The sequence below is a fragment of the Pelecanus crispus genome, chromosome 7 (genome assembly GCF_030463565.1).
Source record: "Pelecanus crispus isolate bPelCri1 chromosome 7, bPelCri1.pri, whole genome shotgun sequence".
Taxonomy (NCBI): domain Eukaryota; kingdom Metazoa; phylum Chordata; class Aves; order Pelecaniformes; family Pelecanidae; genus Pelecanus; species Pelecanus crispus.
This window is the reverse complement of record NC_134649.1, coordinates 47935227-47952549: the sequence shown is the minus strand read 5'-3', so window position 1 is coordinate 47952549 and position 17323 is coordinate 47935227. Positions and strand designations below refer to the sequence as shown.

The 17323-nt window shown below is 42.5% G+C and overlaps 1 protein-coding gene across 3 annotated transcripts in view; it reads right to left on the bottom strand.

Annotated features, from left to right (window-relative positions):
- Nucleotides 1–17323, bottom strand: part of CHL1 (cell adhesion molecule L1 like) — a 55702-nt gene that overhangs the window by 27175 nt on the left and 11204 nt on the right. For 2 of the 3 annotated variants that reach the window (XM_075714496.1, XM_075714498.1), the window contains exons 4-10: nt 15608–15730; nt 14321–14491; nt 12441–12488; nt 10359–10479; nt 7109–7293; nt 857–1021; nt 149–271 (exon numbers count right to left, since the gene is read on the bottom strand). In XM_075714496.1, coding sequence (XP_075570611.1) covers nt 149–271; nt 857–1021; nt 7109–7293; nt 10359–10479; nt 12441–12488; nt 14321–14491; nt 15608–15730 — 936 coding nt within the window. The remainder of the gene's footprint in view (nt 1–148; nt 272–856; nt 1022–7108; nt 7294–10358; nt 10480–12440; nt 12489–14320; nt 14492–15607; nt 15731–17323) is intronic. The other variant, XM_075714497.1, reaches the window with a different exon arrangement.

The following is a 17323-nucleotide window of genomic DNA, read 5'->3' as shown; positions in this document are numbered from 1 at the left end:
TTTGGATGACATATTTCTTAAAATCTGGGCCAATGCCCCCAGTGACATGGTTACAATCCCCAAGCTGTTCTGAAGCATTCAACGAGCAGAATGGGGCACCACAGTTAGATCTTTTCTCATGAGCGGGAAAGGCTGGCAGGGTACTCACTGAGGACGTTCACGTTGGCGCTGGCAAGGATGGTGCCGTGCTTGTTGCTGGCCTCGCACTGGTACACGGCGCTGTCCTGAAGCTGAAGGTTGGTAAGGCTGATCTCTCTGGCAGAGATTCTCCCTCTGAAGGTCCTACCTGGAAAGACCCAGACTACATCAGGAGATGGAGAAAACACCACGACTGTGGAGTTCACAGTCTCTCCTCGCTGCTTGAAAGTCAAAGGCAAAGCACATCTTCAGGATCAAACCAGGACCTTGCTCAACAGCCGGCGAGCAAGTTGCAGAGCACTGCCTTTGCCAGCAGTCCCGTGGCCTAAAGAAAGCGCTCTAGAGCACCAATTGCTAGTAAAATCCCCACATGGATTTTTTAAAATGGTAGCAAGAATACTGTTACACCAGGGAGCAGGGCCTGTGCTCCCCGCCCACACAGACCAAGGGCGCTCAATGCACATAAGCTACCCCAGAACCCCAAAAGACGGGAGCGTTACGGGGTGAGGCAGAGGCAGTAACTCACGGGTACCACCGCTCCACAGCCCTGCAGCTTTCACCCCTACTCCCTTCACGATCACATTTAAACATGGGCTTTATTAAGTAAATAAACATTAACTCATGTCGAAATAGATGTCAAACCAGACGTCACTCGGTGCATTCGGATTTGTGCGTTCGCTCTAACTGGGCGCCACGCAGGCACATCCCACCCGACCACCACCTAAGGGAGGATGCTGGACCTTGCACTTACTATCGATGGGCATCCCGTTAAGTTTCCACTGAATGGTTGGCTCTGGGTTGCCAATAGCTTCGCACAGCAGCACCAGATTGGTTCCTACGCTGTAGACACCACCTTCGGGCTCCTTTATCCACCGAGGAGGCTCTGCAAAGAGGGGACAGAGCAGGTATCAGGTGCAGAGCGAGACGAGTCCAACTCTGCTATTGCTGTGGTCCTCCAGGAGATGGCAAACGCTGCCAACAGTTCCCAGCCAGCTCCTGGCAGCCTGTTGTGCAGCTTTATTGTATTTCTTGCAAGCTGATGTTACAAAAGGTAAAATTAGCATCAGCACACATCTATTTCTGTCCTTGAGACTTTGTGCGATGTGAGCATCAGGGAGAGAGTGTAGGGAATGGGCAGTGTTTATCCAAATGGAAAACAAATGCAAATGGGGGGTGGGAGGCTGGGGAAGGAGGTAAACCTGAACGGGTCGGTGTTTTCACGGGGACCCTCAGACATGGGACTGTGGTCTGTGAAATGAAGTGAGACTATTCCAGCAACTCCAACCAGATGCAAATATCCATCCAGCTCAAATCCTCCTCACTATGCACGAGCAAGCGGCTTCCACCGACTTGCCCAGGAGTGGCCGGAGGGCAGAGCATGGCGATGCAGCAGAGCAGAGCTCCATGAGAGCATGCAGCACCTCCATCTGCTCATCTACATCTGCTGAGGAAATGCGTCGTGTTTTTCGATGTTCTGGTTTTCCATCATGTATTCAGATGAGAGGCTGATCTGTAACGTATTTAGGAATAACGAAACATTCTCTCACGGCTGGGGATGAGAGAACCGTGGTCCTGAGGAGCGGTCCAGAAAGGCTGCCCACAGGGTGGTGGTAGAGGAGCAGCAGTGTGCTGCTGCGTTCCCTGTGCTCTCCTCTTTCCCAGCACTGCCAGCTAAACTGGGGTAAGCTCTAGGGAAACCCTCTCTTCTGCAGAGCAGCCCCTGAGCATCAGGTACCCAAACCTCATTGGAAAAACACAACCATAAGGGAAGGAAGGGAACCGAGGGGGAAAAAAATAACATTCATCTGATGAATGATTTGTTCTCTATAGACCGAATGCAGGTCCCTGAGCCTGCCTACCCTTCAGTGGGCAGCTTCAATCTAAAACACAGCCCTGAATTCATCATTATCCCCCCCTGAGAAGCAACAAACTTCCAAATTTTAATTCCAGACCTGACACTACCTCTTTTGCATGTGCTCGGCAGATCACTGGGCCTCTTTTCCTATTTGAAAAAGATGAGCTAATGTATGGGAAACATGAGGATTCATTAGTTAATGCTCATAAAACGCTTTGAAGATTAACAGAGCTGTTGCCTGGTAATACATCTCCAGATGTTATCAGTGTGATATGCTAAAACAAAGCATCATTGCTCATATTCACACAGATATATTAAAAAAAACACCCCTGAAGTGTGATACACAAGAGCTTCTACACACTGTCCACCATTTCCACAGTAAAGTACCCATGAAGAGACATCATTAAGCAACATCTAAAGACCAAAGTAAAATTCAAGACACTGAAGCTTATCTAAAATTATGACACCTTTGCATTTCCTTCACACAGTACAGATTTCTTCTACCGCCTTCCTCATGCAGTGCTGGTTGCCCTCCCATAGTGCAGGGTGTGATGTGACCATACTTGTTATGCTTTGTAGTATTTGGCTCTAGGAAAATACTCAGCAAGCAGCAGAACATTTTGGTTTTGCAGATTTTTTTCCTTCTCTCTCGCTCATATACATTATGCTTTCCTCAGAAAAAGACAGGTCAAAGGCATGAAGGTGAAAAGGTTTGTAACAGTCCTGATTAATTTGGGTTTTTTTGTTTTTTCCTCTAGGTCTGCCACAAGCACAGTACCTGAGACAGGTATTTTCTTGTTTTGGAGGAGGTGAGACACCAAGCACAGACTGAACACAAACCACCCAAAGGACCCCTTCCTATTTTTATCTGTTCACACGCTCTGGAAGTGAGCTGCACATATATTATGCCACTTCTTTCCTTTCTCAGCGTGGGAATTGCTGTGGTTCCCCCAAGAAAGTGATGCAGCTGTGAAGCCGTAAGCAACAAGATTTTGCCAAGTATGAAATGTAATTTCACAGAAAGGCTGAAGAATCTCTTCTCTGTGTGGCAGATATGCTATACGACTTATAAGTATATAAAATATAGGGATAACAAAATATACACATATTTTTAGCAGCTACAAAAACCAGGGGTTGGATAGTCAAATAATTAATCTGGGTGAGGAATTATGGTATGGCAAATATTTCACTGCATAATATATTCTTCTTGGTAAGAATTATAAATGTAGGCTCCTGATGAAGAGATTTGTGTCTTTATGGGAATATAATGACACGTCCAAAAATAGAAGGGATCTAAAATGGGCATCTAGTTGATCCTTCTGCAACAGAGCAGGATCATCTGCACCTAAAACATCCCAGATGTATCAAAACCTTCACCACAGCCTCCCACGCTGTCTACAGCAGCACTATGCTTTTTCCTACGACTAGAACAAATTTTTAACATCTAACCAACTCCTGCCTTGCTGCAATTTAAGTCTATTGTATCTTACATTATCCCCAGAGAACTTTGTGAAGAAACTTTGGTTCATCTGAAGGCTGTTATGCATCCCCCAGATTCATTCTTTCCTAAGTTAAACATATCTATCAATTTGTTCTCAAACGCCATGTTTTTGAGCTCTGTGACTACCCCTGCTACCTTCTCCTGAACTGTCTTGAGTTAACGCCAGCCCTGATGAAGTTCATGATGTAAAACTGGTTACGTTACACGAGGCCTTAGCAGTCCTCAGTACTCTCTCTTACAACACTTTATACTTTCCAGGATGATTTTTGCTTTTTCTGCAAGACTAGTATTTGGAAGTTGTCTTCAGCTTGTGATCCAGTATATCCTCCAGACTAGTCTAAGAAGACATTTTCCATCCTGTGCTTATGAAGCCAATTAGTGCTGCCTGATGAGAATTGCTTTGAACTTGTGCTTACTGAAGCCCATCCTTTTTATTCCAGACCATTTTCCCAATTTGTCAAGATCATTTCAAATTCTCCTCACATCTTCCCAAGGGCTGGCAATCCATCCCACTTTAGGGGCATCATCGGCAGCTTCAGCTGCAGTTACCACCGTGGGGTCTGCATCCCTGTTGAAGCAGTTTTAACCCAGAACTACAGTTTGAGCCTGATTAAAACAACCAGCCATGTTTCTGCCTCACATTAATTGTATCTATTTTATTTTTCTCTAGCTGAGTAATGAAAGTATTATAAGACTTAATGGCAAAGGCCCTTAGCTATTATATCATTACTATAACTAATCATTATATTGTAATAATTATTTCTATTAAACACAGTCTAGGAGCCTCAGTCAAGATCAAGGTACCATGAGATCAGGCGCTGTGATAGTGACAAGATTTTGAGGTTATATGAACATTTTATATTGAGTTTGGGCAATTATATACAAGAACCAAATAAACAAACATTTGAAGTCAAGACAATTTGCAGACTCGCTTTGCATTTTTTTTTTTTAATAATTCTTTCTCATTCTAATAAGAACAATGGGGGTTTTGTGCCTGTTCCAATGTTCCAGGCTACATCTTTCCTCGCAAAGAGAGATTAAAATGCTCAAACAGCCAACCAATTTGCTAGCTGAATATTTTCATATGCTTGGTAGTAATTGCCTGAATCTTTGCCCTCAGAGTACTGTAGGATTAGTAAGTGGGCTGCATGCAAATATCATTAATTAAGACTGTTATTTAGAAGGCTGGGGTATTGGTTTGAAATCCTCAAATACCAGAAAGAAGAACAGAAAATGTGACATAGTGCAGAAATGATAGCAAAATGCTGATTTATACACCAGCGCTACATTGAGAATGGTTGGCGGTTAATAACCGAGATAATTTTTCTTCCATGTTTAATTTTCTTCTCCCTGCACGCATCCTTTGCCTGTCAGGCAAAGAGGATGCCCAGAAGAGCCTGTCAAGGTTCGAGGATGCCCTACGTAAGCATAACCTCCCTGAAACCAACTGCAATTAATGCTCACTTCCACCAACTCAAGATCTGCCCTTGAGTGCGCACACAGGAGCTGCTGCAAGAATGATGAACATGCCCATCTCTGATTAATAGCAGTGACATTTTCTGGTTAGAAATTCTCGAAGACGATGGTGTTTGGGCTCAATTTTACCTTGATACCCTGTATGTGAGGTGACTCCTAATAGGAAGAATTCCTGCTAGTGACAGTAGCCATCATTAGTTACACACATGGAAACTGAATTTAATAGTAATTGCAAAAGCATTTGTTACATCACAATGGCTGGAATGGAATTTTTTTTTTTTTTAAAGTACTTGTTTGTTAATGAGCAGGAGCAGCAATTTGCCAGAAAGCTTTTCTCCCTCTAGAGACTGGGGGAAAAGGGGGTCAATAATCTGAACTGCTTAATTAATGTTCCTTCTCTGGTATTTTAGTTTTTGCAGCTCCTGCAATTTCTTTGAAGGATTCAATTTTTACAGCCGAGAAAATCATAGCCAGATTGTTAAAATATTCAGCTACAGCAGAGATGCTCCAAACCATCTGGAATGATTTCTAGGAGTCAGCACTTCCCCTCCATCGCAGCTGAAAACTTGCCATGCCTTGGTATCCCCCTCTGCCACACTTCCAGGAAGGGAAAGAAGACTGTAAGACACAAGGCTGTGTCAAGTGAATGGGGATGATTCATCACATACTGGGAGAAAAGGCTTTTCCTCAGCTGACGAGTAAATACAGAGCAGGTAGCTGAAAGTGCCTCTCCTCCCGTGAGGACTCCTTGTGACCACGGAGTGAGAAGAAGCACAGATTAAAATGAAGCGGTTGGTAGGCTCCAACAGTTTAATACTGTCTGCGATATTTTTTTTTTTTTTTTTTTACTCTGCAGACCAGAGGCTGGAGCATTTTTCATCAGTAAAGAGAAAATGTTTCCAGCTAGTTTTTCAGCTGTGCTTCAGGATTCTCATTTTGTAGCTATTTGTGGCCAGCACTGCTGAAAGAGTTGCAGGGGCAGTGATACTTCTGCAAGGCTCGCTAGTCTCTGCTAAGTCTCACTGGAGCTCTGCTTTGCTCCTGGAAAAGAGCATCTGCACCGGCCTCGTGAAGGGCTCACACCTTCGGGGCTTGGGGAGCAGGAGAAGGGAGAAAGGAGGATGGAGGGCAAGCAGGCACCGCGCACCTCTATCTGCACTCTGCAAGATGCCTCTTATGAAGGTATCTTGGCTGGCTTCATTAATCTCCCTTCTTCCAGCAGCAACATAAATAAGTGATGATGACCAAACAGATGCACAAAGATAGCAGGTTCTCTGGTTTGCTAGGCCAGCACAAGCAGCCAGCACTCACCCCCCGTTCAGCCACCAGACCCGTGTGCATGCTCAAGTGTACGATATGCACGACTGTAACCTAAGACTATTTGGGAATTCTGCTAATACAGTATTGGTCATCCTTCCAAGCACGCAGGCTAGGGTGAGAACGGGCCTTGGATACTCAGTTGGATGACAAAAAGCGTCCTAATTCAATTTTTTTAAACTGTTAAAAATTAGTAGGAAGTGGGTTTTTTACTTTGTTTCATAAGTTATGATACTTTTCAGGGACTATAGAAACCACTCTTAGCTCAGGTTGTCCCTATACAAAAATGATAGCAAGCACATGAAGGAGGGGAAGAGAGGGGTGGTACTATGTTTGCTCACTGCATTTTTACCATCCTCCTTAGGCGTTCACTTTTAGTGGAAGCCAAAGAAAGGAAATTGAGCAAAATGTACCTCTGATCTGGCCCAGTATAGCCATTTTCACATCCTTTAAGGGCAAGCAGAATAATTAGATCTTTTGGTCTGTCATTCAGATTAATACAAGGCGTTCCATCAATATCTCTGCTTGACTAACTCACGTCTTTAGTGTATTGGATCTGCTCAGGTATTTGTACTCCTGTTCACCACTTTGTAGAGCACTCATGGTTCAGGAAAAAACCTGCATTATTTCTATTTTTTTTTTTTTTTTAAAGTGCTACTTTCCACAAGCTTCCCAAAACTGTAAGGTGCGTCCTTGGCTAGCATAAATTGATAGAGTTGGTTCATGCATTATAGCAATTGATACAGCAAAGGTCCTTATTCACTTCCCTTTGACCACCTCTCTGTTCAAAATCAATAAGCTTAGTAAATTGTACTCAGCACCTTCCACATGAACGTGGAATTCATGCTTCGCTCTCCCCATGGGGTTGCTTGCCGTGCACTGGTATGTTCCTTCATCTGCTGCAGTCACTTGGTCTATCTTTAGTATCTTCCCAAAATTTTCTGTTTCTGGTTCATCCTTGGGCAGGTTTCCAGTGACCTTGACCCAGCTTAGATGAGGAGTTGGGCTAATAGCAAAGGAAAAAAAAAAAAAAAAAAGAAAAAAGATTTTGAGTTGAATAATAGGCTGGTGTAACGCTTCGTGTTAGCAGAGCTGCTGGACTTCCTGCATGTGATTTGCAAGGTGAAATTTTCAGAGTCTCTTGAGCCCTTTTAAAACACTGGGGCTACACTAAGGGTTCTACTATAGATTACAACTAGTCTATACTGCTTCTTGAATTGAAGGGCCCCTATGAATAGGTTCTTTGCAGCCAACACCAGGCCATGGCATGAGGCTGCATTCCTTGTAAGCGTATTGGCATGGACTGCGGGAGCGGAGCTCATTTTGTCCTACTCCAAAAGGGCACTTGAGGACAGACAAGGAGGTAAAGACTTCATTACAGTGACTTCACTCGGTGCCCTGCCTGGTGAGAAAGGTGGCCAGCCATCGGAGATGGCTGAAAATGCTCCTTACGTTTTTAGAAAGCAAATGGCAGTGACACAGAAATTCGGGACAGACTGTTGTCTGCACATTTCCAGCTGGGCTTCGCCACCCCGACACCGTACACGACGCACATACACAGTGTCATATCTGCTTACTCTTGTGTCCATCTGTTCTTGTGGCAAAATGCCCGGGCACAAGCTACTCAAAGCCCCAGGTACCAAGAAATGATGGTTTTCCACGAGCAGTGAGTACAGCCATGCAAATATCCTATTATTTCCTGCAAGAGTCCTTGTCCTGCTCTTGTACCAAAGTCAGGCACTGTGTTGCCGTGGTGTTGTATCGGGGCAATGCCCTCCTGACACTGTCATTACTCAGAATATAAGTCTTCAAAAATGACAGATTGGAAATGTACTTAATTCCTTATTTTGCAGTTGGCTGCCCTTGATCTTAGTTACTTGAAATCTGGCTCAGTCTATCCGCTTCTGTGGTTTGTGGACATTTGGTGGGATAGACTGGCAGAGATATAGGCAAAGCTGATCATTTTTCTGCTAAAAATAATGGGAATTTTAACAACTAAAAAAATTGTTTTATTTTTGCCTAAATGTTGCATCTTTGAAGGGTTTCAGTGAAAAATGCTTGGTGATCAAACAAAGAAGTACTTCATCTTCTTTCAAAAGTGACTACTTTAAAAAAAACACCTTTTTGTTTGAAATAATTTAAACAAAAGTCTCTTGGAAAATTTTGAGAGAAACAATTTTTTTTTTTTTTACTATTTTCCAAATAAAGTGTCCTTTTTTGACTTTCTTTTCTTGTACATGATATTAATTCTTGCACGTGAAAATTCATATTTCTGTATTTCCAAGATGATTTGCCTATTACATACCTTGAAAACACTATAAATTCATAACTGTGGACTTGTGGAGGTTTGTGCGCCTGCGAATTAGCTTGATGGGTAGTGAATCAGACAAGGAAGTTTTGTAACAGGGAACTAAAACTCACTGCAGATACTTGGAGTGAATCCAATAAAGTAATTCACCTTCTCTCAGAAATGGCAACCAACTGCAGAGGCGTAATCTTGCCAGCTCAAATGAGCAATGCCCTTTCAAGCCCACATGGAAAAACAAAATACCCTAAACATGTTTGCTCAGGCAGATAAATATCATGATTTTGGAATTTTATAGAGGGGATATAATTGCACAGCCTTTAATATGAGTTATCTATCTGCTAACCACAGTCTGCATTCACAGACCTGCAGCTCTACCATACAGCACGAGAAGACGATGATTTAAGTCTCCATTCAACAAAAAGTTCTATCACAAGTAAACCAGAAGCGACTGTGCTTTCATTGTGGATTTAGTCATTGGAGAGATTTTCGCTTTACCTATTTCTCTGGTGGCAACTCTTCTGGAGCAGACTATTGCATCTACGAGCACACAGTAAAAACTGGAAAACTGAACTGAGGGCAAAATGGAGCTTATGTCTGTGAGTTACTGCAGCAGGAACAAGGTCTGAGAGAGGTATTCACAGCTTCACTGTGAGGGCTGCACTTAACATTTATTTAGCCATTCCGTTTCCTTACTTACCCTTATTTTGTCCTGTGTTATTTACAATAAGGAATAAAATTGTCCTGATTTACCATCACACACCATCTACTTTAACCTTTCCCTATATTATCACAGTGAGCATCTCCTCGTTGAGATATTCTGCCACGCTTAGCACAGCCAGATCCGTGACTAGAGCTTGAGCAGTGCTCCAACGCAAATGCTAGTAGTAGTAACAAGCTTGGGATATCCATGCAGCACAAAGCACCAGAGGCATGCACAGGAATGGGCTCAAGCAGAAAACATGGGACTGGCACTAAATTTGAAGTTAGTCCATTACTGTCAGTTTTAGTAGGATCAATCCCATATGGTTCACTCTGGTTCACTATATTTTTACATAGTTGAGGTCTTCGTTCCTTGACATACAGTCATCTGTGAGAACATCATGGAAGGAACATCCTTTGTATGGAAATTTTGGATGCTGGGGAATGGACCACAGAAAGCAGCCAGGATCACGTGCACTCCCGAGCCAGCATCTCCCACTGCTGCTGGGATAGGTGGGCCACCAGTCTCACTCAACAGGGCATTTCCTTAGTAGATGTCTTGTATTAAGTCACTCAAGAGCTTTCCTTTTAAAAACCTGAGATCTTGGGGAAAATGCTGAATAATTTTTGAGCATTGGACCAAAACTGAATTGGCAAAACTAGAAAAGAAACATTACAGGTTGTGAGCCAAACCACAGAAGCTGAATTCTGATGTTATTCAGCTTCTCAACATCTCAAAAGTAGCACTACTGAAAAATGTCCCATAATAGTTTTTTTTTAATATAACAGTAAAAAAAAAAAATCAATACTTACCACTATATGATTTTAATTACTTGTTTACAAGCTACAGCAATAACTAATACATGGATGTTGCATGCTGGCTCTGTGCTGCTTTACAAGGAGTATGCATACTCTAGAAAAACTCTGCATAGAGGTTCAATTTAAAATTGTTTGGGCAGGTAGGTATATTCATCTGTAGTTGTATAATTTTTAATATAGCTCTTTCTTTCCTCAATTCTATTTCAAAAGGCGATTAAGTTTGTGCAGTATTGTGCATTACTCACAGCCCTTCAGCAATACATTCGAGTAGCAGGACACCTCCCTTGATGACAGTGACTGATGAGCTACTGCCAGCAGATTCAGGAGGGATCAGCAGTTTGGGTTTTCTTTCCTTGATAAAATTTGCTAAAAAATAAAATAAAATAAAATAAAAGTTAGATATGAAATCTTAGAGCCTTTGCTTATCCTTCAATAATGCCACAAACATTACTTCTGTCAGAAGGTTTTGGACAGCGATTTGTAAGTTTTCTTTTTTATTTATTTATACAGTTTGAGACCAATCCAGGACTCTCCTATTTCTCCTGCTTACAGTCAGAAGATGGCTACAGCAGCAACAACAGGCAGCAGTGCTGGTGAAGCCCCTTTGCCTATGGTTTCATGTCCTGCTTTGCAAGCAATGGCCCTGTCTCTCATACACCTCAGCCAGGCTTGGTACAGCGGTCTTCTCAATCGCTGATCTTCTGGTGCGCCCCATCTTTCTGAGCACCTTTCTTCTGCATTGACACTCCATCATCTTTTAAATCTCAGATGAAAACCCATCTTTCCCGACTTGAATATCCCACAGAATTGTCCTTCTTGCTACAATTATTAAATCTACAGTAATGGATACAATTTGTAAGGAAGACTGTTAAAATAATAAAACAAGATTGACTTGCATTTGATTTCAACGGACCATTTGTTCCAGCCTGCCAAACAATGGTTTCATGATGAAATATGCATAGAGTTAAATGGCTATCCAGTTATCACTATAATAACAATTAGCACAGTAATGAATAAGTCCCCAAATGGTACTAGTTCTTCAAAAATAGTTGGTTACGGATGATTTGGTAAAAGACCACATGTATCTCTTTGCACCATTTTCGAATTTTTTTTTTTTTTTCCTCCCTTTGCTTTGTACTCTACGAATCTGTGTCACAAGTGCTCAGAGCTGCAGCAAAACACTTTGGTGCCTCTGGATACGCTTGCACGTTTTCCATCTGCCCTCCACCTCCCATTGCCAAAGGCAGGCAGTCCCCCTTCCCGAGCGGCAAGAGGAGTTCAGACATCTCTCTGAGGGAAAGATCATTTCTTGGTTGTCTGTCACTCCGCACAAGCTCTGCTTGTTCTGCTCACAAGGCTTAGCCTCCGCGGTCCAAGGCTTGAGGACTGATCACTGCTTTGAGTTATCCATCCCGAAACGCTGAAGGAGAACCCCTTTTTCGAAAACTACAGTCCTCATCCAGCAGAATGAGGTCCTTCCGGAGTTTAAGATTGGGCATTTCAAAAAACAGAGGCTCTCGGAAGCAATTTAACCAAATAAATCAGAGTCAAGAGCTACATACAAAACCCAAGACTACCATTTTTATGTATTTCAAACAAAATTAACTGGCTGAAGAATTGCAGGAATAGCCACTAGCTGCCTTCTGACTTATCCGATTGCCTGCATAAGCCTCAGCAGAATATTCGCGGGATACTGCTCCGCAAAGAGGGGAACGCAAAGCGAGGGAAGATGTGAATCCCAGGATGAGAAGCGCTTCGCTGCAGTGCTCACCTGCGGCAAGGACCAGGCAGGGCAATATACGGCCAACGAGAACCGCCTCCCATCTACCGCGAGGCATAGCTGTAGATGGGGACATCTAACACAGAGCGCCTAAAGCTCTGTAAATCCACACCTTAGGCTCACCCTGGAGTAATGCAGCCCCGGGGTGACCCTTTAGACATGAATTCATGCTTTCAAACTGTGGGTACCTAACGCCAGTGTCTCCTTAACTGCCGGAGGGAGATTCGGAGCATCCAGCTCTGGCTCCTGCTCTGAACTGATAAGATGAGAAACCCAGGACGCCAGCCTCCCTACTTACATCGCATTAGGAAATGTGAATGTTCGCTTCTCAAGTAGAAAACTACCTCTTTGTTAAAAACCCTTCAGATTTCTGTCAAAAATTACAAGATGAGCAAATTGTACTCCATGGACCACTTAAACCCATCCTATTGCAATAAAAAGGCTTTTATGATTTTTTTTTTTTTCTCCCCCTAAGCAGAAGCTCACATTTCATCTCAGCCGGTAGATTCTCAGTTTAAAGGCTAAATAACAGATGCATTCAACTCACCCTTAGTAACCGCAGCGTTAGGTGAGCCTGAGTCATTAGCATGCTTAACTGAAATAAATAAAAGTGACAACCAAACACAAACATGCGTAGTTGATACAGAATCAAAAGAAACAATAAATCAACCAAAACAAAAACATGCTCCCCCCAATTTCTGCCATAAAAGAAAGAAACAAAGAAAAACATAAAGCAACAGATGAACAACAAATTTCTGAAAATACAAAGAAAATTCTTCAAAGATATGTATTATTCTGCAAAATACTTCATGGTTGATATAATCATGACTTCATCCTAGCTACCTAGTATAATAAAAAAATCACTAAGCCCTAAGTATCCACTATAAAGAAATTTTATAAAATTTATCCAGTCTCTTTTTTCTTATTGCCTATGTTTTTCTATGTTTGTTTTTTTTTTTTTTTTTATACAGTCCCTCAACAGGTACTTGGCACGGAGAGGAGTGGGCAATCCCAAGCAGAGTTTACAAAAACCTTTAAGTATGTGCCTCGCTTTTTTGCCTGCACCCGGTCTCGTGGCTTCAATGGCAAGGTGCACGCGCTGAAGCAGTTTGCTGGGCCACTGCCAGGGCTATCGGTGGCCCCACAATCAAACCCCATCGCATATTTCTGTAATCTGTGTGCGCATGTGTGTGCGACTGGACCCATTAGAAAAGCTACGGAGAGCAACATTTCATTTTGATATTTTTCTCACAATTACCATCCCAAGATACGTTTTAAGCATGTATTAAGATATACAAACCCACTACTAACCCTTTATCTTTTTATCCCAACAAGAAAACTCTCAAAATCATATATTAAATATTAGACTTTCATTCATGAAGAAAAATCTCTTTGGCTTTCTGGGCTGCATAAGCCCGAAAGGTCAGAAGTATTAGTGAAACAGAAGACTGATAGTAAGGGCACAGGCAGCCTCAGCGAGTGGTACGAGTGACACCAGAAACTATTGCAGCCAAAATAGATTCAAGCAAAGTGGGATGGATCTCCAGCTGGTATAAGCTGCCTTAGTTCCACAGGTTTCTGCCAGGCTTTGCTGATTTAATGCAGCTGAGAGCAAGCCCTAGAAGGCTGGGGGTTTTTTTGTTTGTTTGTTTGTTTTTCCTTGGATATTTGTATTCTTTTCCTCTGTTTCTAACACTGATACCTGTACACCTCTTGTATTCAGTGGCTTTCCGCAGCTTGAATTAGCGGTTCGATACCGCAGTGGGTAGGTATACACTGAACGTATGCACGCATATGACAACGGGACAGCAAACCCAACTTGCCCCAGCGAGACTCAGATGCAGGGGCAGCCCCTGAAACCATCTTTTGTATAAGACCCTCGGAGCCTACAGGAATACAGAGGTGTTAAAATAAATAAATAAATAAAATTTGATGTTCCCTGCTCAACATTTCATTAAGGAAATGGAAAATGCCTTGCGTGTCACTACTGATGCTCAAGGCAGCCTGCAAAGACCTGGAAAGCACCGTCCTTCCCAACAGCATTGCTGCACCCGGACCAAACCAGGCCTGCACCCAAGGAGGAGGTGGCCACATAAAGTCCTCAAGACCCAGTGATGTCCCATCCATCGGTGACCCACTGGACTGCAAGAGAAGCAGATATCCCTAATGCATCAGTGCCTTTCACTGAGGGGAGAACAGGAGGAAGAATGGGGCACTTTTGGGGCCCGACAGCTGCAAAAAGCTTTTATCAGTTGAATTTAGCCCTTAGAGTAAGGTTAATAATGCAGGAATAAGCACAGTAACATGCATTTTCTTCAGAGACAATCGCATCAGAGACACGGGGCACACATCTGCATTCGCTGATGCCTGGGGAGTTAAAAAAGAAAAAACAATAGAAAACAAGAAATTACTCATGCACTGACTTACAACGCGAAACCTTCAGCGTCATTGGCATTTTCTGTACAATCGTCCTCAGTCTTGGAAATGCTGCAAAGCAACAATAATCACTTCGGCTGTCATTTTCTTCCACATTTGCAAAGTAGAGATCTCCCTTAAGGCTCATGGAGACCCTTTCATCTTGTGGAATGTGCTGCAAATCTAGCAAGAAAAAATAATTATGATATGGTAATGATACTGAGCTGTTTCACCAATATGACTACTAATGCTCTCCTGTCAAATATTTGCTTCCAGATATAAAATATAACTTCGATGCGAAAGAGGCAGAAGGCCCAGCATAGCCAATGGGTTATTTACCAATATTTAACGTATGATTGATAATTGATAGTAAATATTTTATATATAATAATATATGTATACATTAAATATAGGAAAAATAATTGATAATGAAAACTTGATAGTAAAAATAATACTCAGTACAAAGTTCCTGCTCAGGTCAAAGGAAATTTCCAGCACCTCTCCCTGATACGAAGGTCTGTACTGATGATAGGGAGGTCACCATTTACAGACGTCCCCCACGGCCAGTCTCCCAAGCACTTTGCTCTTCTGTAACTACCGATTACAGCGGGGGAGTGTTAGCATGACCTAAGGTTGCTCTACTGTCTCGTCGTTCATCCGGCCCAATGCAAGTCTGTGCTAACTACGTATGTCAGACGTAGAGAGGCTGCCTTGTAAGATCAGAGGTTTAATCTGGCCCCCTGTCTCTGCGAGTATTTGGTCAGCATCAGAAACAAAGCCTTCGTGTCATGGAGGCAATGCCGGTTACTTTGCTTCCCAAGAGTCAGAAACTCCTGCAGAACACAAATGCTGAAGAATAACAGGACAGAAACCCACAAGGAATGAATTGTACATACCTGACAGATTTTTTTTTTTTTGTATTAGTATCATAAATCAACCATTAGTTTATGAAAAGAGGAAAATAGTAATGATAGAAATAATATATTGACACATTTTATCCTCTCTACTGTAAATGTATTAGTCCTCATTACTGGTAGACTCATTTACTCATATGTAAGCTTTCTGATATCTCATATTTAATAATATGTTGTGTCGATGCACGCTACAATTTAACTTTGTGTTATGTAAAAACATATCTCCTTTTTCCATTTTTCAATTTTGTTTTTCAATATCCCAATCTTTTTCCTAAGCACTTGCACAATTACCATTCCCATCAATTACGAATCTGTAATGAAACTGCTCTGGAAGACAAATGTTTTGAGTGTCCTCATATGAATTGCGTAAAAATTGTTTACTTACCGATATTCATCCAATAGATATGCAAAGGTGGGATGCCTTTTGGGGGGTTACAGTGCAAAATCACAGAATCGCCATGCTCCACATCAAGGGGCTCAATTTTTTCTTTTGGGAATTTTGGTACACCTGTACAAACACAAAAGAGTTCCTCTTTTATTGTTACCTTTTGACATTTTGCCCTTTGCTTCCCCCTTAATATAGTTCTTAATAAAATATTTACTTTAACATCATCCTTTGCATTGTCCGCCTTTAGTTACTACTATTATTTATGAAGTGATATGGAGTAACAATGCTTTTTATTAAGAGTAAGAAGTCGCTGCTAGCATTCTCCATAAAGTGCACAGACCATAGTGTTGAGAGTCAGGCAACTGAACGGTGGTGTTCTCTGTGATGTCTATGAGCTTTTCTTAGGCTTTATTTTAATGCATTTATTTTCAATAAATGCTTTCTATAGTTCGTTTATTTGTGCTGTCTGGAAGGGACAGCTCAAAGCCACACAGAACCAAAGCCTGAGGCTAAGATCGGGGTAGAGAACTGTGCACTCATGGGTCCCAGGCTGTTCCCGGGAGATCAGAAACCAGCCTGGGAGTTCAGTATGTTCTTGGAAGTCTTGGCTAAAATGTGGTTCCCAAAAAGCCACTGCAAGACGACGCGGGTGAGAACAGACATCAGCCAGCTATTCCGCCTTGTGCCTGAAGTTGTCCCACTTCACTTCTTATCCATCTCCAGAATCAGATGAAGCAGAAGTCTGGTTTAAAGACTCTAATGCCTCCTCACCCCCTCAGGTGTAAAACCTCTGCTGTGCAGACCTGCAGACTTTCTCAGCAAGCTTGTCCTTCGGGATGCACAGACAGGATTTGCACAAAAGAATACACAGGGTTGCGCAAGGGCTGCAGTTTTTTGGGCTTAAATATAGATTAAATAACTAATGGATCAAGGACTTGCTTAATCACCTAGAGCATCAGCACTGATGCCAGCGGGCTGTTCAAAGCCTGAACCACACTTGGCAAACTTGGGCAGCCTGGCCAGTCTTGGCAGCCCAAAACGCAACCGGAGCACATCCAAGCAAGAGGGGAAGCAGAGCTGGGCTGGAGCCCACACCAAACCAAGCGCTGGGAGGCTGCAGCTCAATTATTGGAAAGAAATTAGTCTGCAAAATGTAACCGCTCCTTAAATGTATTTAGCTAAGCCAGTTTCAGGGTAGACGTTGTCTTCTGCTTTCATTCCAGGCAAGTTCAAACTAGCGAAAGTTTCTGTTCAGGCAACTGCATTAAAGAGCAAAATTAACAGCAATTAAACAGCAAAGGAATGAAAGCATCCTGGCTGTGCAGAAGAAGCTGGCACAGCAAATGTTGCCATCCCAGTGTTCAAGCCATGACAGGGAACTCTGATAGCGAATAAACAATTTGAATTGAAAAATCCAGCAGATCTGCAGGATATCTGCGGTGTCACATCACAGGAGTCAAACTGAAGAAGGAGGGTGAGAAATGCAAGGCCAGGACTCCGAGGAGACTTTACACATTGTGGGATTAGTAAACATAAAAAGAAGCAATCACTGTAATGCTGATTGCCTGAATGCAGATTGTGCATAGATTTTATCTCCAGGAGGATTATTAATACATTATGAATTCTTAGGAGAGGCAAATTGGAGCTAATGAGCATTACCCACCCTGTAGGTGGAATTTCATATAATGAAGGGAACTATGTATTAAAATCCAG